Source organism: Phyllopteryx taeniolatus, chromosome 7, assembly GCF_024500385.1.
Source record: "Phyllopteryx taeniolatus isolate TA_2022b chromosome 7, UOR_Ptae_1.2, whole genome shotgun sequence".
Lineage (NCBI taxonomy): Eukaryota > Metazoa > Chordata > Actinopteri > Syngnathiformes > Syngnathidae > Phyllopteryx > Phyllopteryx taeniolatus.
Genome location: NC_084508.1, coordinates 12,644,195 through 12,667,875, shown reverse-complemented (window position 1 = coordinate 12,667,875; position 23,681 = coordinate 12,644,195). Strand labels below are relative to the sequence as shown.

The following is a 23,681-nucleotide window of genomic DNA, read 5'->3' as shown; positions in this document are numbered from 1 at the left end:
TGTATCACTATAGCACTCGTACCAAATCACTGGCATAGAGCACACAAAGAATGCGGTATTCAAGGTATTTCGTTAAACACGAGGGGAGGGTGTACACACATAGCCTTGGGCGATGAGCCACATGCTGCTAAAGCAGTGATTCCCAACCATTGTGATGTGGCACATTAGTGTGCCGTGAGAACTCTTCAGGTGTGCCGCGGGAAATTATCAAAATTCTTAATTGGTCAGAAAATTATTATTTACGAAACATAATGGATGTTTGTTCATCTATCCATGCCAGCGATGTAGAGTGACAGACAGAACAAATAAATGTTCTTTATTAGATGGCAAAAAGTACATAATTGATAGGTGTATCTATTTTTTGTAGCATTTTAGTTTGTAGGTGCGCTGTCAGATTTTTCAAATATAAAATATGTGCCCTGGCCCAATAAAGGTTGAAAATCACTGGTCTAAAGACATCAATATTCGATCTTGTAACTTTCCATTGCATACATCTATTCCAAAATATTTAGGAGGAAAAAGCCAACAAAAATTCATATTGGTTGAAATTCCATTTTTATGTTGCAGCATTTTTGAAGATCCTTAAAAAAGAAAAAAAAAATTGTTAATGAACCAATGTCATGTTATTCAAAGCCCAGACGGCCTCATGCCTCCTCGGACCACTGGTCCTCACGCGCTTATGTGCAAGTGAAACCTAAGGGGAGGTAACAGTAGCCTCATACGTGAGGCCAAGAGCCATCAACGTCTGCTTGTTCTATTTCTATGACACGCTCTTGCTCAGCAAGAGCTGGGTGATTGGAGGTGGGAGCGGGGTGGGGGGAGTGGTGTGGACCTGAGCGAGCGAGCTTGAGGGGAAGTCAGTGCGAGAGGGGATGAAGCTGGATTGAAAGGGTACAAGAAAACGGTTTTATTAGTCACTCGAGTGGTTCAAGCGTTCAAACTGCATGAAGGAATGTCCTGTGTGTAAGTGTGTAAGCAACATGCAACAATATGTTTGAAAACATGGCGACCTGAAAATGTCATTATGGTAACGTTACGAATAATATATCACACACAGGAAATTGCTAGTATAGTAAAGTAAAATAAAAAAATAAATAAAATAAAAAAAGTAAAGTACCAATTCGATTCCAATTCAGTTAATACAGACATTAAAATCCAAGAAGCAGAACGGTCACATAAATATGTAAATATTACAGCCAAAAAAAGCTAAAATCCATTTCATGAGTCAAGAGATAATATTTTAAACATTTTGTCACACAGGCTATCCAAAATCAGAGGGTCAACTCCTAATTAAATTAATAAATAACATAAAGTAGAAATCAAATCAAATAAATTTCAGTAAAATCGGAGTTGTTTTTATTTAATAGTTTTTACCAGTCTTGACATAAGCCATAAATAAAATTTCATAAATAAATAAATACATTTTGTTGAAAATAGTCCTTTTACCAATCCAAACCAAGTGGTTCAAACTCCTAAAAATGCAATTGAATTAATGTCACCATTTTATTGATCTGAGAGTATTTTTTTATAGACATTCAGACAGAAAGAAAAGCAGTTTTCGTTTTTTATGATTTTTTTGTTGCATTTCTATGCCTCATCACCGCACATACTGTACTTTTCACATATTAGTATATTTGAAGTGATCTTTTTTTTCATTTAGAAAGCAAGAATCAAACCATTTAGAACCTCCCACCTACTAAAAAGACGTTCCTGCGTAAATTTTGAATTAGCCTAATAACTGTACCAGGATTATGCATCCGAACATTTTCTTCCAGAAATTATTTTTCAAAAGTGTGGAGGGGGGCCCAAAAATGGTCATGAACCCTTGACAGTTAAGTCCCATCAAACCCCCCCACCCTCATTCGATGCCATGGGTGCCTCAAACTCTTGATTCTAATCCTTCACTCTAGAACAAAAACACGCAGTACACATACAGTCAATGAAATCAGCTTTTTAGGTTCAATTGACTCTCCCTCCTCCACCTGACACACAAAGGCAAGTTTACATTTTTAGAAAGATTGATACAAAGATAAAGCTCGCAAGCATGCCAACAAAATGAGACAAGAAACACGTCTGCTGTTGGTTACCACATGCCAGAGCAGAACACCTGTAATTTTGGCAGTGCCACATTCATTTTCAATGCGAGTTTTTGTGTAGTTTTTAGGGAGTTGGCATCGCCATGATAAAACAGAATTAAAAAAAAAAATAGTCCAATTCGAACTTGGCGGAGATGAATTTTTTTCATACCTCGTTTGTGGGGGTACATTTAACACTGTGTGAGCCGCATTTTAACTGAAAACAATGGCAGAATATGAGAAATATTAACAAGGCCTAAGTACGAAGCAGCCTTTGTAATATCAATGTGGTGAGCAAGACACAATAAAACTGAGCCTTCAGAGGGTGAAACCACTGATTGAATTGCTTTCCTGTGTTTTTCCATCATCCCACATATTTTTTACGAGGAGCGAGATGCACGTATACTGCAGCACTTACCCCTGGCAGTGTTTTCTGTTCATGGAGGGCGTTCTGGGCTTTGATGGCAGACTCTCGGGCGCAGTAGGTGAGGAACGCACAACCTGTAAAAATAGGCACACAAAGTTAGGAAAAAAAGCAGACACGCAACAACGGTTCACATAAGCGCTCTCAGTAAAGACACCAAGGCCACACAATTGTGGAAAATAGTGGTAGTAATGGCTGAATGTCCCTAAGGTCGTACAGCTCGGAATTCGACTAAAGTATGACCTTTAAATTTGTACTAAACTTCTTCTTTGTGCAAATTGTTAGCTTAATAGCATAATTGCCGAGGTCATTTTTAACTGACAGGTACAGTCTTAATGTGCTAGCTAGAAATCGTTTTCTTTATGTGTAAATTCTCAGTCATCAAGGCAGTTGACTTTGTCATGTTTTTTTTTTTCTTGTTTTACTAAAAATGTAAAAAATAAAAATAAAATAAAAACTAGGGCCATTCTACTAATGAAATATTAAAATTTGCACGTACGAATCCTGCAGAGATGTAAAGCACTGTCACTTTGACCACTTTGCTTGTACCAGTTGGCAAGTAGCAATAAGTCACTCTTCTTTGTTGAACCTCCACCACAAAACGAGCTAAAAGGATTATGGTTGCCACCTAGTGTACAGGAGTTTGACAACTAAATTGGGACTTCACAGAGATGTGTGCAAAAAGTGCGACTCCGTCAGTCCCATCAAGTTGTGCATGTATAATAAAAATAAATAAAAATCTCTTATGTCACGGTGAAAAAGGTTAAAACCTTTGGTAGTTTAGATAAAAACTGTTTTCCTCTCGCCGCTAACTCTTTTCCTCTGCACTGAGTGCAAATGTTTTTTCAACTAAAAGAATTGAGATGAGTCACTTGTCTGATATTAATCATGAAGGATTTTCAGGACTATAGCACAGGAAATAGGAGAAGTCATGATTTTTAGTTGATGATAGACAATATTTGAATCTTTGTTTGGTCAGAAATATTATTTATAAATGTTATTAACTAGACAAGTGGGACATATTTAAACAGTTATGTAAAAAGTTAAACTGTCAATAATCCCCATTTAAAAGTGGAGGAGAAGCTAAATTCTCCTTTTTACATGGATTAGCGTTTATACAACGATCCACAAAAACCTTTCACCTCTATCTCGGCAAAAAAAAAAAAAAAAAAAAAACAACAATTTTTTAAAGGGAAAATTTGTAGGGAAATTGATTAAGTAGGTTTTGGGCTATGCTGGTTAACTTTAACCAGCATCAAAATTGAATGCCATACCCTTTGACAAGGTTATGTAGATATACGTTGTATTACAGTTTGGGTAAGAAATACATAAATCTCTTTTTTTTTTTATTTGGGTTAGCTACAGATTATTCTGGGAGAATCTGGAATTATTTGCACTTCCATTTAATAAACGTACCAGAACAGACTGCTGGATGTGATCAGATAGTCATGTCTTTAGACATGGTGAACCAGTGTGTGACTCACTGCCCATGGTTATTTTTGTGCTCTGTTCCAAGTAAACAATTGTATGTTTATGATCATCAGCCGGCTTAGATTCATCAGAAGATCCCATTTTGTAAATTCTGTGCGACATCTACTCTTTCTGTAGGTATAAATCAAAAAAGACAACAACCGTTTTCCAGTGTTTATTACAGTAATATAGAAATGTTTGTCGGCAGAAACTATCAAAAAAGGACAGGATATCTAGCTGTAAAAAAAAATATCATTTCTGACTGTGGAGTGTGTGTGTGCATTCGCTAATGGCCGCCGCACTCGGGTGAGAGGCGTGCACATCCACACAACATCTGTCAGAAGAGAGACGAGGGATGAAGAGAAAGCAGATGGAGTATTGAGGCAATCATTTTCCCCCCGACTGTCTGAATAAATAGATTTGCTTGTTTTCCATTAATGGGGTTCACACGGGTTATGGTGCATCATATTTTCTGACGCTCCAACGGCGGTTTAGTGCATTTTAGATCTCATTTCAACATCCAAATCTATTCAAAGCGGCCGGTGATATATTGTTGTAGTAGTGTTGGTGCACAGATAATATTGTAACTCCATATTCTATCTCAAACTTGGATGGAATAGACTAGAGTGCTGGTGTGTCACCTCAGTGGCCCTGTCAACTTTGACCCCTGTGACCCGATCCAGGGTGTCACGTATTGATCCATTGATTGACATGAAACCATTTCACAGCTTTAAATCTTTCTCCCTCAAGCTAATGAGATAGAAGGGCTGCATTAAACTTTCTGCCCTTACAAATATAATAATGCATAGTTTTGGCTGACACTGTCAGAGAAGTATTAAAGTAGCACTTTAAAGGCTAAAGAATAAAATTTGGAAACTTAAAAGTGGAAGTTTGCAATTTAAAAAACAAAAATGCTTTTTGTTCATTTGTTCAGACAAATACAGTCATTCTTACTTGACAGTAGTAATAATTACGATAAGTATGATCTGTAAAAAAAATACATAAACAAATAAAAATCAGCCGACTCTGGCCCTGGCCTGTGCCAGCTTCACACTGATCTGGTACTTTCTTACACCAGATACTTACAGTAAATGTTATCAGGTTGAAGTTTTATTTTTTGCAAGGCCATGGGTGTGTGCACGCAATGGGTGCGCCCGCGATTGCGCAATAAATGACTGACACCTCATAAGTTACACCTTCTGTCTCTGATTGGTTGTTTTTCCTCAGGTCCTGTGTTTGTTTGTTTATCAAATTACAGGCACAAGTCAAAATGACTGTTTTAAGAAATAAACAAACAAACAAAAACAAATAGGGCTCTGGCAAGCCATATTTGGTCCATAAGCCTCAGGTTCCCACACCTGTTCTATTTCATCTACCTCCCCCATCCCTCATGTGTGTGGGTCATAACCTTAGAGGTGGCTGGCTGTAAAACTCTGGGCAGATGGCCTCCATAGTATCATTGCAACCCTAACGTAATGATTTCCAATGGCCGCCATGCAAATCACTCAGTCACTCACACTGCTACCAAGCCATCCACCCCCTCACATTATTTCCTCTGCAAACATCAACATTGTTTTGGTTTGTTTTTGTGTGTGCTTCTTTCTTAAATGGCTCGGGGTGAGAGGAAGCAGAATTTACTCTTATGGTCTGTTTCTGCTGTTAGTTTACTTGATAATTGCCAGCCCTATATCAAAATGAGAAACAAGTGTGTTTTGCATTACAATCACAACTTATTTATGATAATAAATTAATAACAACTGCAAACAAAGGTGGGGCAACGTGAACTCAATTTACACAGGATTCTGTGCGCTTTTAATGTATGGCTTGATAAGAATTTGCGGGCCACAGGCGGTTTAATGACTCCATAATTGAGAACCCAAACAGGCGCAAATTGCCAAGCGCTGCACTGCATACCAATTGTGCGAAAGGGGAAAATGATGAAATAGTTTGAAACCCTAAATAATTTTTTTTTTTTTTTTTTTAAAAAGCAATGACATCCTGCTGACAAAGCAATGGGGGAAGCCTTCCTATTGTGAGGAGATGATCCTGTGCATCATCTGATAGCAACCTTTAAGCAGCCTTCTCTGCCACATTGATTTCACCTCCAAAGAGAAAGAAATACCTCCTCTGCTGTCTCTTTGCAGCAGCCAAATCTGTCTTGTTCCCTTCTTTTTCCAAAGCATCCTGGCTCTCATTTCCTAATGATATAGTTTCAAGTGAGCGCCGTGTGTGTACTGGGAAATAGGGCCTAGTCTCTTCATCGCCACTGTGTTGAATTGCCATGTAATTAAAAAGTGAATAAGTGAATGAGACGGGAGGGAGCAGCTGAGGATGGCGTACAGCTTGGCGTCACCTCGCTTTTGCATGTGGAATAGCCGAAGCTGCATTTAATATTTGAGGAAAGGTACAAGAATCGAGTTTCTTATCAATTTGAGGTCGCGTTTGTTTTTATCCTGCTGCACACTGAACAACGTGGCAGGACAACACTGAACTGGACAATCGCAGACAAATTGCTGTCTACGACTCAAACCCGAACACTGGCCGATTGACCCTTGCACTAAATCGCTACAGTTGAAAAACTGCGACCCCTGCTGTTCTTATCAGGAAACAAGAGCAATACATGTAACAAGATTACATAATTTAATGACAGATTGTATGTACTGTAACTGTAATCCAATACAATATGTGCAATCCAGTTGCTTTTGGAAATTTCCATGATGACAATTTTAGTTTCATCTGAAAAATAGCCTCAAAAGCTCAGATTTTTTTCATATCACTTTCTACTCCTAAAGTCTACGCTTGTGATTGGGTCTCAAACATTACATATTTCAGATTCAAGATGGCGCTTATCCGTCTGGACGCCTCGGTTACGTGCTCTCTAGTATTGTCTATGTTTTTGTGTTTTTCGTTCATCTTTGGAGACATTACGCGACTCACCTACACAAGGGAAGACTTACTAAACATCAGGAAGTCTACCCCGGACTTTCTTTCACCAACTTTTTCAACTTTTTCCGCGAGTTACTCGCCGGGGGTAGGGCGGGTGCGGTCGATGGCGCATGGAGACGTAGGCGACGAAGAGGGAAGCGTGCCGACATCCAAGTGAAGCTCCGCAAGATAGGATACTGATTGACGTTCCCGTCGATCCACCTGGGGGATCTACGCTCCCTACCCAACAAACTGGAGGAGCTTCATCTTCTGACAAAGATCAGTAAAGACTTCGGACGTTCCGCCGGCCCTATACTTTACGGAGACTTGGCTTTGTGAACTTGTCCCTGATGGCGCCGTAATGCTTCCCGGCTTCCATCTTCACCGGGCAGGCCGCGTCATGGAGTTATCCGGGAATACAAAAGGCGGCGGGATATGCTTCTATATCAATGAAAAATGGTGTACGTCACGGAGCTCAGCACACACTGTACCCCGGGACTTAGAGTCGATGATTTTGAACGGTAAGCCATTCTCCTTGCCTCATGAGTTCGCCGAATCATTCATTCTAGCCGGTGTTTACATTCCACTCCAAGCAAACACGAATGTCGCACTGCTAACGCTTGCTGAACAAGTAAGCGATATTGGAAAAAAAACAGCCAGACTCACCCCTCATTATTCTTGGGGAACTGTAACAAAGCTAAACTCAACCACAAACTTCCTAAATATAAGCAACACATCAACTGTCCTACCGGGAACATTTTAGACCACTGCTATATTATGCTAAATAACGCATACAGTGCCATACCTCGTGCAACTCTGGGCTCGTCTGATCTCTGCTTAATTCACTTAATACCAACATACAGGCAAGAACTTAAATGTGCAAAGCCTATGGTGAAAGCAGTGAAATAGTGGACTAACGAAGCAAAGACAGAACTTCAAAGCTGTCTAGACTGCACAGACTGGAGTGTCTTTGAAAATTCAGCCGGCAGCCTGGATGAATATACGGACACGGTCACATCCTATATCAATTTCTGTGAAGAGGTGTGTGTACCAACAAAGTCATTTTGCATGTTCAATAACAACAAACCGTAGTCCACCGCCAAACAACTTCACCAGGCTAAAGAGGACGCATATTGAAGTGGGGATAAGGCCCTGTATAATCACGCTAGAAACCAGCTGACTAAATAAATTAACATTGCAAAGAGAACCTAAGCAGTAAAGTTTGAAAAACATTTTACCGCCACATCCTGGTCACCACCTCTTCCAGCTCCTTCCCTCAAGTAGGTGCTATCGAACAATGCAAACTAAAACAAGCAGACATTCCAGCAGCTTCTTCCCTCTTGCCATTAACTTCTTAAACAGTTAACTTACAATTCCATTGCAACATGCTGCCAATTTTTTGTCTTAAGTTTGTTGTCACATTTCTGTCGGGCCAATTATACATTATTCGTGCACTCACTGTAGTAGTCTCGCCAAACTGCACTATTTGCATATCTGTTGTTGATATGTGCCTGAGTAGCATCTGCAACATTTGCAAAATCGACATTGTCCCAGATTATCGCACTATTAGTCACTTTAAACTGCATACATTTCTTGAAGTCTTGGCGCAATGCACAATGGTCATTGCACCGGACTATTGTTCTATTAGTCATTTCAAACTGCTCTAATTGCTAGAGGACTCTGCATCTTTTTGCATAATTGTCAGAAAAAATAAAAAATAATAATAATTGTACCGGCACTACCACATTACTGGCAACCTTCTATTGCTCAGTGACTGTCTTTTTTTTTTTAATGTCTTTATGTCTCAAAAGTATTCTGTCAATTGACTGTTGTCGTACTAGAGCGACTCCAGCTACCGGAGACAAATTCCTTGTATGTTTTTGACATACTTGGCAAATAAAGATGATTCTGATTCTGATATTTTTCCAAATATATCAAAGCACCATTATATGGTGGTTTTGAAAAGATTACGCTAAGTTACACTTTTGAACACATAAAAGAACAACATTGACTTTTGAACACATTCATCTTTATAATTTTGGGCTTTTTTATGGAACGGTCACTTATCTGGTTTGTCATGTGAAGCGATTTTAGCCTGGTTTACATGAAGCCTTGTATTCCGATTAGAATCTGTTTAGAAGCCCAAACCAAATGAAAGTGTGGCATATAAAGACCTCAATTGGAATAGCTGTGGAGGTCTGAAGTGCATTTGTCACTCAAATCATTGCTAGCAATGCAAGGCAAAATAGGCCGAGTGACGGACGTTCAGTCACTCGTAAGTCGAGGTACGACTGTGAATGTGAATTTGCGACCAGCGTGCTGCAAAGTCCCATATTGTGCGCTGTTACTGCTATTTGCATAGAATGTACATGTAAAAAAACGATTGTTCCGAATCTGCCACTTTGGCAACTAGTGGTTAGCGTCAAATGCAGAGGATCAATATGAAGGTGGGGCCATCAATTATACACACTTCAGTTCTTTGAACCGATTTCACTCACTTCTTTGACCGTTCCCTTCTCCAGCTTCCTTGCCCCTCTTGACAACCAAGCTGCCCCAGAGTAATGAGAAATTGTGAACTCGCTCGCTCACACCATTTCCTTACTGGGGAAAGTGTAAAGGTAGGTGAAAAAGTCCCGCTCGTTACCCTCACACATCTTTTGTGAATGCTATCAGTGGTGCTAGATTACTTGCTTACTTCATTTACTCCCACCCCACCACTCTTCATGTGGGGTGGCTGCCTAGGGAAGATAGAGGGTAGAGGGATGGGAGCGGGGGGAGGTTGGTGAAACCGAAACGCACAACATCAGCACTGATACATGATTATGACCTGAATCATTGGCTGGAGGGGAGGCTCTGAGGCACAAATTGACCATGAGGGGGGTAATCAGTGTGGTCTCTGAGAAGCTCTTATAAGCACCCCTTTACCCTGGAAAAATAAAGATTCCCAATCTGCTCCCAAGGACGTCATTCAGATGCTAGGAGAAGAAGAAGGAATTAAAGGAGGAGGTGTAATAAAATGCTTTGACTCATCATTGTTCTGACAACAATATTTTCTCTGCCCAGGCCTAATGGCTTTGTAATGAGTGCCGTAATATAAGCAGTAGCCTCGCGTAACCTGTAACCTTAATTAGGTCAGACAGGCACCTCAAATGGAGGTGGATGGGAGTGGGGGTGCTCAGTCACCATCTCCTCCACGTCGCAAATCTGACTGCATCCTTCCATCAGGCCGTCGTCAATCACTCTTCCTAAATCCTCCTCCATTTCTCCTTTCACCGCCCCTCACCTTGAGCTACGACTGGAATTCATGAATGTGAATAGCAGGGTTGACAGTCATTGGACGCTCAAAGTGGAATACTGTATTTACTCGAGTAGTGTCCTGCACTCTAATAGATATTGTCCCCTTACTGTAAATAAATACATGCCAAGAGGGACAAAACAGGTGGTGCCACTAATTACCGTTACTTTTGTCACTTTTCAAGTGCACAGTACCGTCTCGCTTCACAGCTCTCATTCAAATAGTGTAGCGGGAAACTGTGAAAACCACGCAGCATTGAACGCTTCGCAACAAGACATGCAAAAAATATATATATATATACCACAAACTATGATCCCAAAACACCTAAATATTATTTCAAACTCATCTTACAACATTACCTTTAAAATGTTGAAGTGAACTGAGGTACTTCATTTAGACAAAAATCTTTGCCGCCATCTTGGAGCAACTTTGTTGAAGTGGGTTGAGGAGTTTCATTTATACGAACGTAGTCCTTTGATGCCATCTTGTGGCATCTGTAGAAAATGTTCCCTTAAATACATAGATCTTCGTCTCTCAATCATGATGTATACTATAGAATACTTTCTTGAAACCAATTACTATTTTCCTATTGGACATGGCTTTGGGGCCAAATTACGTGCAAAATTACGCGCACACAGCGAGTCATCCGCTGCGCAAATTGTCTCGAATGACTTACTGCTCAGCAGATACTGTAGCTCCTGAATGTGGCAGGCTTTCATCTGGGATTTTGGTGCCATACGTGAACAAACTCCACCTAGGGAATTAACCCAATCACAATCAAATGTAGGAGTGTTCATGGTAGCATGTGGGCCAACCTTGGCTGCAAACTTTGATAATTTGCCTTGAAACACCAGACTCCCATAACTCTGTTCTACAAGCTCATCTTGAACGAAAGTGCTGTGTATGAATACGGGGCCACCCAAACACGATCCATATGTCAAGTTCTATAATGTAGAACTATAGCAGGACTATCTTTAGAGTATACTGTGCAGGTAATGGTGAGAGGAAAAGGCAAAAAAAAAATATTTTCTTAACCATCTCCTCATAGGGGCGTCACGGTGGGCGACTGGTTAGAGCATCTGAGGACTGGGGTTCAATCCCCGGCCCCGCCTGTGCGGAGTTTGCATGTTCTCCCCGTGCCTGCGTGGGTTTTCTCCGGGCACTCCGGTTTCCTCCCACATCCCAAAAACATGCATGGTAGGTTAATTGACAACTCTAAATTGCCCGTAGGTGTGAATGTGAGTGGTTGTTTGTTTGTATGTGCCCTGAGATTGGCTGGCAACCAGTTCAGGGTGTACCCCGCTTCCTGCCCGATGATAGCTGGGATAGGCTCCAGCACGCCCGCAACCTAGTGAGGAGAAGCGACTCAGAAAATGGATGGATGGATGGATCTCCTCATAGGGGCAATATTGGATTCCTCCCATATTCTTACCATGATTAAAAATGCATTTGTAAAAATAAAGGCCACCCATTAAAAGACACCTTGTATGCTCTGCAGTGGAATAAATCTGTGCTGTACTGTGTTTCTGATTCCTAAGCAACTTTGAACCTCAGACCCTCCCTGGTATCCTCTCTGACCCCTGAGCAGGAGACCGGGACCATTGATTTGTTGCTACTCGCTCTCATGGACTCCACTTGCCTCCGACGAGCAGTCAAGCAGATCTATAGGCGGCGCATCCCAAAGGAGCGCCTGTGTCGTGTACTTACACACCATACACGTGTTAGGGTGAAGCGTGCGCGGCCTAATAAGGCTGACAAAGGAAATAAATTCTTTTTGAGATGCTCTGCGTACACTCCAAGGGGGATCAATATTGGGGTAAAGAAGCCATCATAAAAAAGAAGGATGAAGTGACACAGCAAGACAGGGAGTAATTCTCCCAATACTTAAGACTATACACTGCGGGAATAACAACATTAAAGCACAGCCGGATTCCATTTCCAACAGGCTCCTAATAAAGTTGCCAGGGGATTGGCGCCTCTTTGGGAGGCGACATGACAGATTCAAGTGGGCATCGATCCCCAAGTGGGCCAGAATTCTTTCAATAGGTGACGCTATTGGCCTTAGAGCACGTTGAAAACATGAACTCTGTGCCCTTTTTCGTTAGACTCTCCTGGTACTCCATTCTGCTTTTGCTATTAAAGTCAGCAACAGAACTATAAATACATCAAGCCACCCACATCCCGGATGAGGAAGCTAATTGACACAGTTAATGGATGGACTTTCACAGAGCTGTAAGTAATGTGGAGGTTGCCACTTAGCGCCTCCTGCCGTTTTACTTCTGGGAGGCCAAAGAGAGTGAACCTGCCAAGTCCACAGCTCTGACGCGTCACTCCCTTCCTGCAAATGAGCAGGTGTTTTTTTTTTTTTTTTTTTTTTCATTTTTCTCTCTTTTTTACACAAAAATCAATACACAACACCGCCCTCCAACCCTGGGAAGGAAGTTTCAAAAGATGTGTCATACCTTTACTGTAATACAATGGTTCTTTGCCAGTTATTCACGATAACCAGCACCGTGCACAACAGAAATAAACAGAATGATTAGGAATAGTTTATAAAATTACCAAAATAGTACCAGTATACTAGACAATCTGTAACTGGATTCATGACTAGTCAAAATGATGTAGATACTGTATCTCAAACTGGATTTACAGATATCTACAATTCAGCTGCAAAAAATATGTACTTCACTATTGGATATGTGCAAATGAATTGTAGATATCTGCAATGAGAAACCCCATATACATGAATGTTAAAAGTGACATAATTTGTCCTAGGCTCAATGATGTTGCGGATATATGAAATGCTCTCTTTGACTAGGCAAAACTGAATTAAAAATATCTGCAACATCATTTCACCTAGGACAAATGCAGATTTCCGCTATGTGAATGTCTGCAATTAAACTGTAGATATCTGTAACTCCAGTTTTAGATACAGTACCTACATTTTGTTATTGTTATCATAAGTTATAATTCCAATTCAAGACATCTTTAATTTACCTCAATTTAAGCTATCGATATGACCCTTTTCAGATATCTTGAATTAAGTTTTAACTAGGATAAATGACATTGCACTTGTAGGTACTGTATATGTAAGTAGTAATATGTAAAATTATGACTTGTCAAAATAACATTGCAGATACCTCAAACTGGAGTCACAGATACCTACAATCCAGTTGCATGTATTCAGTAGCGGATATCTGTAGATATCCGTAATGAAAAACCTCATACGCATGAATGGCAAAAGTGACGTCATTTGTCAGAGGCTAAATGACATTACAGATACAATATTTCTATCTGTCGTTTTGACTAGTTACAATTACGTTAAAGACATCTCGAATGAAAATTCCAACATTCAAAATGTTGTCACAACTAGACAAAAAAACAAGTTGATATCTACAATGTTAATTACGGATAGTCAATCTAAGCTTTTAAATGTTAAATCCGCTTTCCATACGATTTGTTAAGCACAGGAACTCGTGCACACGATGTACATGTCATGACTACGCAATCTCTCCTTCAGCAAAATATTCATGATAACAACAATGCACAACAGAAATAAACATGACTAGAAAATATTGACGTTATCCATAAAATCCACCAAAATAATCCATGGTATGTTTAGTCATGCACTGGCGTGTGTGTGTGCACCAAGGTTATTAAAGTAAATGAAAACGAACCAAATAACTAAAACTAAAATTTAAAAACCAAACGAAATAAAACCGTTTTTAAAAAACTTTAACTTACTGAAAATACATTTTACATTTGCAAAACTAATTATAGGAAAAATGTCCTTCGTCTTTGTCGATTAATTTCATACAAGCTTTTCGGCGTTGATTTTAACTTTATTAATTATTGGAGAAAAGAAAAATATATATATACATATATACACAGTGGGTACGGAAAGTATTCCAACCACCTATATTTTTCACTCTTTGTTATATTGTAGCTATTTGCTAAAATCATTTAAGTTCATTGTTTCCCTCATTAATGTACACACACCACCCTGGATGGGATGACCAGAACCCTTCCTAGAACTGGCTGACCGGCCAAACTAAACAATTGGGGGAGAAGAACCTTGGTGAGCGAGGTAAAGAAGAACCCAAATATCACTGTGGCTGAGCTCCAGAGATGCAGTCGGGAGATGCGAGAAAGTTCTAGAAAGTCAACCATCACTGCAGCCCTCCACCAGTTAGGGCTTTATGGCAGAGTGGCCCGACGGAAGCCTCTCCTCAGTGCAAGACACATGAAAGCCCGCATGGAGTTTGCTAAAAAATACCTGAAGGACTCAAAGATGGTGAGAAGGAAGATTCTCTGGTCTGATGAGACCAAGATAGAACTTCTTGGCCTTAATTCTCAGCGGTATGTGTGGAGAAAAGAAGGCACTGCTCATCACCTGTCCAAAACAGTCCCAACAGTGAAGCATGGTGGTGGCATCATCATGCTGTGGGGGTGTTTTTCAGCTGCAGGGACAGGATGGCTGGTTGCAATCGAAGGAAAGATGAATGCGGCCAAGTACAGGGATATCCTGGACGAAAACCTTCTCCAGAGTGCTCAGAACCTCAGACTGGGCCTAAGGTTCACCTTCAAAACAGACAATGACCCTAAGCACACAGCTAAAATACCGAAGGAGTGGCTTCAGTACAACTCTGTGACCGTTTTTGAATGACCCAGCCAGAGCCCTGACTTAAACCCGATTGAGCATCTCTGGAAAGACCTGAAAATGGCTGCCCACCAACGTTCACCATCCAACCTGACAGAACTGGAGAGGATCTGCAAGGAGGAATGGCAGACGATCCCCAAATCCAGCTGTGAAAAACTTGTTGCATCATTATCAAAAAGACTCGTTGGTGTATTAGCTCAAAAGGGTGCTTCTACTAAATACTGAGCAAAGGGTCTGAATACTTATGGCTGTGTGATATTTCAGTTTTTCTTTTTTTAATAAATCTGCAAAAATTTCAAAAATTCTGTTTTTTTCTGTTAATATGGGGTGCTGTGTGTACATTAATGAGGGGGAAAATGAACTTAAATGATTTTAGCAAATGCCTGCAATATAACACAGTGAAAAATTTAAGGGGTCTGCATACTTTCCATAACCAGTGTGTGTGTGTGTGTGTGTGTATATATATATATATATATATATATATATATATATATATATATATATACAGCACATACCAGAAACCATCAGAGTGTTGTATAATCAAGTGCATGAGTGTTGTATAATCAAGTGCATACCCGAATGCTTAAAAGTCCTTTATTTTGGCTATTTAGACCACCATAGAGTGACTCTCTAACATGTACTTAGTATAAAAGTGTCAATCTCATTTAAAAAAAAAAACACCTTAGTTTTGTCATATGCATGTCCAGAAAAGACCCCTCTGACAACTACTTCTGTTTTACCCAGTATTGTATCCGCTTTGTCAACAGTATATTTGTCTAAGACTGTCCCCTTTCCTCTGATTGGTTGCCTCCCTGTAGAAGACCCATTTGTGAGAGAACGCTGGCTCGGCGAGCGGAAAGGGAAGGCGGAGACCTTCCCGAGTGACGTAGATATAATTGAGAAATTTGAATGACCTGATGTCAGGCCTCTCGGCAGAAAAATGTCTGGTACTCAGGAATGCGTGAACGATTTTAATTCATATTTCAGATGATTACTGAGGCACCATTGAGCCAATATTAATATCCCAAATACTAGAATAAGTTGGTTTGGCGTAATCAGTTATCATTAATAACCAGCTGGAGTTTCGATCACATTGATTCCATCAATTGTCCAGGTTGTTCACCATTGTATAAGTGTGACAGCAGTTGCCATGTTAGTTAGAAGATCTCGTACACTGCAATCAGTGCAATTCTTCCTTAAAATCTGTCCTAATGCTTATATGAAATAAACTAGTAAAATAATGTTTGGTGTTCCACAGTGTTTATACCAGTAAGCTATTATCACAATAACGTTATTAACACAGCATTGACACTGAAAACAAACTGTGCAACATAAGCGGTAAGCCAACAGTGTATTCAGTTGCACGCAAAGTTTATTAGATGTGACGCTCCTGCCGATGCTCGCTGCCTTTGAGCCGTTTAAACCTCCAAGGAAGGATCGATTGGTCAGAGCAAAGGAGGCGCGATTGCGGATGACCGGCGGGCGTCAAGCTGTCTGCTAACAATTGGATCAGGTGCTCAGGTGCTTTGATTCCACAAATTGAAAGCTACCTTTTAAAGACAATACTTCAAAGATTGCTTCGACATTGGGGGGGCTGAAGTAATAAGACTTGTGACAAAGAGGAGGGAAAAAAGGCACTAATCCTCCTGACTGTATTACTTAAAAAAAATTATTTTATATATCTCATGTCATCATTGAGCTGGAGAGCGGCACTAATTAACGCAAATGCTCACTTTCACAAGCAGAATTCAGGGTGTTAATTGCATTGACGTATAGTTCACATTTAAACAAGAATGATCTCAAAATAAACACTGATCTGCCAATTACTAGGGTGGATGCATGGATGGATGGACAGAGTTATATAGAGAGTGTTTTGGGGAATGCTGTAAGCCAATCAGTGATGTCATACCAGCAGTGCAGGGACGGCAGCTTAACCCATTTTCGGTAATACCACACAATTTCTATTTATAACCACTGTGTAGCATGGAGCTTCACGAAGAGCTGACACTCATCCCAAATCGTGAATGCCTAGTTTAGTTTACTGTTTCTAAGTCTTTACCACTTGGAGAACCAAAATGGGCTTCCACTGTCCGCACTACTCCCAATTTACATTCATTCATTCAGTGGTTCTTAACCTTGTTGGAGGTACGGAACCCCGCCAGTTTCATCTGGAATTCACGGAACCCTTCCTAATTTGAAAAATAAAATATCGTTTATTTCAAACTCAAAACAGGTATATATTTTATTGTCTGTGTAGATTCTCAGTCATCCAGGTCATGCACAAAATGAAACATGCATCAGTTGCACACAAAATCATTGTGGTAAAAGAACAAAACCAATAAAACTTGGATTTCACACAAAAAAAAAATTAAAAATTATATTCAATGAAAATGTATGGTCAGTTAATGTGAATTTTGCTGTTGCCATTCCCGTTGGTAAGTGCCACTGTCATGTCAGAGGAACGAACTTCGTTGTGAAAACTCACAACAAAATCTGTTCCTCTTTGTTATTTCTACAATCCTCGAAAAAGGTTCATCAGTAAGAGTAAATTTTTTAGGCTCTTTTTTATTATTGGATGTGCTGTCTAACGCCACAGGAAAGCTAATCAACTCAAGTGTATTACCGAATCCCTGGGGTTCGAAAGACCCCAGGTTAAGAACCACTGTTCTAGAGCAAAAAGCAGTAGGCCTGTACAAACCAGGGGAACGTAGCTAGCCTTGTTAGCTTAGCGGGCAAGCTTGCTCGGTGCCTTGCATAGTAACTGTGCCTTATGTTAGTATTGTGGTTAATAACAACAGCATGCTGTTTTTTGTTTGTATTTTGTTTGTTTGTTTTTTCCAGATAAAGTGAGTACTTTGCTTTACTTGGAGCAGACAGTCAGGCAACCGCAAAGCTTTATCCCAACCCTGAATTTATCTGGGTTAGTTTAAGGTTTATCAAAACAAAACTAATATTAGTCATTATTTACAAGGAATAAAGAATGTGCCTGTGAGTATTAAATTGTCTGTCTACATATTTCACCATTTGCGTTGAAATATCTTCTTTTTTTTATGGTTATAACACAGTGACACTGATGCTATTCATTAGCCTGTATATGGTGTTTTCCAATTTGTTAGTATTAATCTACGTGGGATTTATTCAGTCAAATCTATGTGGTTGTCTTTAATACACATCACGCAATTCTCTTTGTTTTTCTTTAGTTCGACAGTAAACTTCAACTGGGTGTGGCAATAAAGAGCTTGAGGTATTGAGGTAGCGGGTGACCTGAAGTCTATCTCAGCTGACCATGGACTGGTCGCCAGCCAATCGTAGGGCCTATATAGACAAATGACCTTTCACACAATTTAGAATCTTAAATTAACCTAACATACATTGTTTTTAGAATGTGGGAGGAACCCGTAAAAAAAAAAAAAAAAAAAACTAGAACAGGGAGATTTGAACACCAAACCTCAAAACTTTGAGGGAGACATGCTAAGCACTCATCCACCATGCTGCTATAATGCCAGCTCTGTGATTGATGTTTTTCTTGTTTGGGCCAAAACAAGAGGGTTAGAGGGAAGCAATTTTTTTTCCAAGGATTTATCGCATGACTTAAAATTATACCAGCAAACATTGTATTTAAAAGCATCCCCCAATCTCTCTTGTTGCTTCATCTCCTGAAATGAATCAAGCCAGACTCCATGACATTAAAGAGCTCAAGCTGTTCTGGGGAAAAAGCCCCCCCGACTCCTGCTCTGAAGGCAATGGGCCTCTCTGATTGGCCAACCATGCAAAACAGACAGGCTTCCCTTCTGTGTCGACAAAAGAAAACAGCGTTGACCTTTGAGCGTGAATGAGAATGCAGCGCGCTTCTGCCAAGTCCACCTTCAGTTGAGATAAGTGAACCGCCAAAAATAAGACAACCCAGCATCCTCTATGGCAGAATTAATTTGCTGTCCTTTAATAAGCCACTGTGAATACATTGCAGAAGGTTATTTTTCACGCGCTACTCACCACACTGCAAATGACAAAAATGCACAAATAGGGAAATCAGACTCCGACGAGGCCTACTTTCCTGTTTTGCATGTGATTGCTGCATTAACAAATACATCAAGCTGGCTTGATCTAAAATAAATAAATAAATAAATAAATAAAAAGGGGGGGGGGGGGGGCATGCGCATAGATGAGCCCGAGTGACATGAGTGATGAATGAGCCGCAGAAAATTAATTATTGAACATGTTGCCACTGCCAAATATTAGCTGGCAAGTTGTTTGCAAATGGTAATAGACAAGACAAGATTGTGTTTTAATTTCCAATGTCGCACACCCCACAATTTGCAGATAAAACAAAATGTTCTGGAAAAATATGCCACATAAGTTTAAAGCATGATCAAGTGTAATGTCAGCAAATCTTGTGAAACATTAGCTCAATTATGGCAAAGAGGAGACGGTCAATGCTAAGCACAGAATAGGAAATAGAACTTACTGCGATACAGGAAAGGGTGTGGCTATTAAGGTCAAAATGAGCAATACAATTAATTAGATTTCAACGTACAACACAAACGAACACACACGAAGAAGTCGGTCACAAATGCTCTGCAAGCTGCAGTAAAATTAGTCGTTTTACACAGAAGATAAAAAAATGAGTTGCAGCATTGTTTGTGTTTAAATACAGTATCTGTTGCTGAAAGGGTTATGACACTGCGACATCAGTGCTATTCGTTAGCCCGTCTATGGCGTTTTGTATGATGTGTTAGCATTGAGCTATCTGTCTTTCTGAAGGCTAGACTAGATTATTTAGAATTCTCTTTGTTTTATGTTTAGTTCAAAACATCTGAGTGCCAATAAATAGCTTGAAGCGAGCGCTTGGCGTCTCTTTTGAAGGATTGTTCAATAAATGTCAAAATGCTGCTTGTTGTGAAGTTCGCAGCCACCATCTAGTGCTCCTATCTCATTTTTTTTGCCTGCAAGTCAAAGCAAAAAAAGTCGGTCGAGCGACGGCTCGTATCTTGAAAATCTTGTAAATCGAGTCACTCATAAGTCAAGGTACCACTGTAGTTTTGTTTAATTTTATTTTTGTATGTATGATAGTTAAGAGCACTTAATCCTAAATAAAGCATTGACCAGAATAAAAGGTCTCCAAAAAGGGTTTCCCACTTAGCCACTTCGTCATTTGTTTGCCGCTTGTCAATGACTTTGTACTGTATTATGCATTACCGACACCTACATAACTGAAGTAGAACAACACTGATGACAACCTGTGACAGTTTTTAACAAAGTGAGTTTACAACCTTTTCCTGGTGTCTACCACTCTTTGTCATTATTGTTTGGCCTTGGAGATCTGCACGGAAGTCAATGAAATAATGAATCACCTAATAACCTTAAATTTTACAAACGATATTGAATGTTGATCCCAGCTCAACTTCCTGCATTCAATAATATAGTACAGTGTAGTCTCATTTCTGACAATGTTTTTTTTATAAGACAGGCAATATTGGGTGTGTGTATGCATGCACTCAACTATTGTACAGTCATATCAGAGATGGTTTTACACATGAAATTAATATCAACATGTACAGGCATGCATATGAGTCTTTCCAAATTTTCCTGTTTATCTCCTCCATTGTTATTTTTGTTTGTTCATTGGGAGTGGCAGCCCGCAGAGAAGCTGCTATCCATCGTACTGGCTCAGAAGGGGGACGAAATGAAAACTTGAATAAATATTTTATGAGATTATTCTATGATTTCATATGCTCCAGCTCGGCTGCAATCTAAGGCAAAAGCTCTGCTGACTTTTTCTAATGCATTAAAACAACCTCGGCAGACGTGGCCTCATATTGATACCGCGTCATTGTCACTTGGCCCATTGGACCCGTGCTGCCTGTCTGTCTGCCTGCCTGAGTGACATCCTGTTTGCTAGCCCGTCTTTCTACCTCACTGGCAGTTTTTCAGACATGGTTTCCTATTCAGTGGTGCATTGACTGTAACTTAAAACACTCATATAGCAAATCATCTTTTACAATTGAAATTAATTGAAAAGGCTATTAATGCCTTCCAACCATCCAACAAAAACAACAAGAATGTTGAAATTAATTTTTAAGAAAGAAAATAGCACTCTATAATATTGTACTTTACAAAAACATACAGTAATGATATAATTAAATATAATGTACAGATTTAAACAGTTTTTGCCAAGTTTTGCTTCAATTCAATTGACCTTGTACTGCTCCTTCTGATGTGCGTGCCTTGGCCACCTGGTGGCATTATAATTCAGACATACAGATATACAGGGTGATTGAGAAGTAACTAAAATACTAAAGTAAAATACTTATAATTTATTCATATGTTGTAATATTTAAAAACAAAAAATTTGTGTATGTTCCATGATTAAAGGAGCAAGTCTATTCTAACAAATCAACGACTTTGGAAGAACTTGAAGGGCAAATACGAGAAGTTATGTCTCCCATCATACAAGAGTTCCTTGTGAAATCAGTTAATGCGGTTCCCAGGCGGCTTGAGAAACTGGTGGCTAATGGTGGCGCCCATATCGAATTTTAAATAAAACTCCATGCAATACACTTTCCTCTCATGTTCATTTCTTGTAAGAATTATAGTTAAGAAATAAATTACAAGTACTTCAAAATAGGGAGTTACTTTTCAATCACCCGGTACTGTACATGGAGACGGTCCCAGTTCCTCACTAAACTGGGACCGATGAAGAAGCCATGCCTGTGAGTATTGTTGTATTATGTCTACATGTATTGCCACACTGTTTGTGTTCAAATGTTTGTTACTTAATGGGTTATAGCACAGTGACACCAATGCTATGCTACGGCGTTTTGCATTGTTTGTTAGCATTAAGCTAAACGGACTTAAAGCTATGTGGTATTTTTAAGGACACAACGATTAATTATCGTTGTTTTATGTTTTGTTTGACAGTAAACCTCTACTGTGATTGGCAATAAACATCTTAAAGCCTATTTTTGAAAAATTGGACTATCTGCCAAACTGCTGCTTGCTGTACAATGAGTCAAGTTGAGTTCCCTGCCCCCATAAGCGCTCGTATCTCAATTTTTTGCTCGCAAGTCAAAGCACAAAAAAAATATATATAATTTGCCAAATGACGACTTATCTCGAAAAACCTACCTTCCTACTTGCTAATATGTTGTTCTTTCTGTTTTCTCTGTCTCACTACCTATCTCGGGCTGCTTACCAACCTGTGTGTCTGTCTGTCCTCATGCCTGTCTAGCCTCCAGTCAAATAAAAATCAAATCAAGTTTATTTAAATAGTACTTTTTATATATTAAAATGCAACACAAAGTTCTTTATAGAGATAAAAACAATTAAAATAGCAAGAAATATACAAACCTTATGCCTGTCTTCCTTCTTATCTGTTCCCTTTCCTGTCTGTCTTCTTTTCAGTTTTTCTGTTTATCCGTCTGTCCATCTCACATTGCAATCTATTCTTGCAGTCTGGCTGCCTACCTGTCTTTCTGTCCCGAGCAGGTTCATCTGCCTTTCTGAGCACCTGTCTGTCTTTTGGTCTCACTATCTAATTCCATGCCTGCTTAACCTAGCCTGTCTACCCCCATGCCTGGCTTCATTCTTGTCTGTCTGTCTTACTGCTTATCCATTTCTCTGCTAGCCTGTCTATCTATCGTTGTACCTGACTGCCAGCCTATAGCGTCTTGCCTTCCATACTACCTCCCTGGCTTCCTACCTGTCTCTTTTCCTTTCTGTCCATCTTCTTGCCTGCCAGCATACGTCTTAACTGCATGCCTAGCTTCATGCAAGCCTATTTCTGCTGTAGACGTCGGCCCACACTCTTGTCTGCCTGTCTGCAGATATATATGTTCCTAAGATATGTACATATGGATGTTTATCCTAATTAATCTCCTGCATTTAGCATGTGCACATCCACTACACTCTGGCACTTATAATTGGAGCCGAAGGGAGACGTTTTTTCCTGTCTGTGATGTATTCTGCATGAGAAAACCCTTTACCTATTAATACCAATTGGGTAACAATAATTGGCAGGCCACGGACGTCGTGGGCAGAATTAACCATCGGAGGAGGAGGAGGAGGCAGACTAGACGGAATATTTAATTGGGAGAGGCAGCCACTGTTTAGGGAGGCAACCGGCTGAACACCCAAGGGAGCGCCGCTTCAGACAATGCACATTTGCTAATCCTCCCGAGTCAACTTATTATGGCCATGCATTATTATCGCGCTTTACAAACTAATTCCATGTTCTCCCTTGTGGATTACCACGGGCAAAACACATGGAAGGAAATCACAGACAAAAGGACAAGTTGGACCAAATTGCAATCAGAAGTGCAGAACTACTGCAAATTGCTGATGCATGCATGCGTGCATGTATATATATGTGTGTGTGTGTGTGTGTGTGCGTCCTTGTGAGGGTGATAACCGTTATTTCCATCAGCATCCATACCGTATAATCCATTTTGCGTAATACCGTCATTTACTGCACAAAAACACGTCAGAGATGGACAGCGACGTGAAAGATTGATTGTGTATCGTTAATTACGTCGGGAATTGTCGGTTGCTAAGTTGCTTATACAAACCTAATTAGCCTGTAACAGAATAGAAAGTCACGTTGATTTGCATTTAGAAGGAACTTTTTGTGCGGGATTAACTTCAATTGGAGCGATTACCCATTGTGCTTGCAATTATTCTATCCAAATAGAATATAGCCAACCATAAAAAGAATAATACAAGGAAACAATTTCAAAGGTACACGTCATCTCAGTTTTTAGACTATAGCAAGGTGTTTTAAAACTCTAATCCATCCATCCATCTTCTGTACCACTTATCCTCATTTGTTTCAATTAC

General features: G+C 39.8%; 1 protein-coding gene across 5 annotated transcripts in view; it reads right to left on the bottom strand.

Moving 5' to 3' along the window:
- celf5a (cugbp, Elav-like family member 5a) overlaps window positions 1-23,681 on the bottom strand; it is a 324,659-nt gene that overhangs the window by 281,903 nt on the left and 19,075 nt on the right. For all 5 annotated transcript variants that reach the window (XM_061778627.1, XM_061778628.1, XM_061778631.1 and 2 more), the window contains exon 3: window positions 2,494-2,576. In XM_061778627.1, the coding sequence (XP_061634611.1) occupies window positions 2,494-2,576 (83 nt within the window). The remainder of the gene's footprint in view (window positions 1-2,493; window positions 2,577-23,681) is intronic.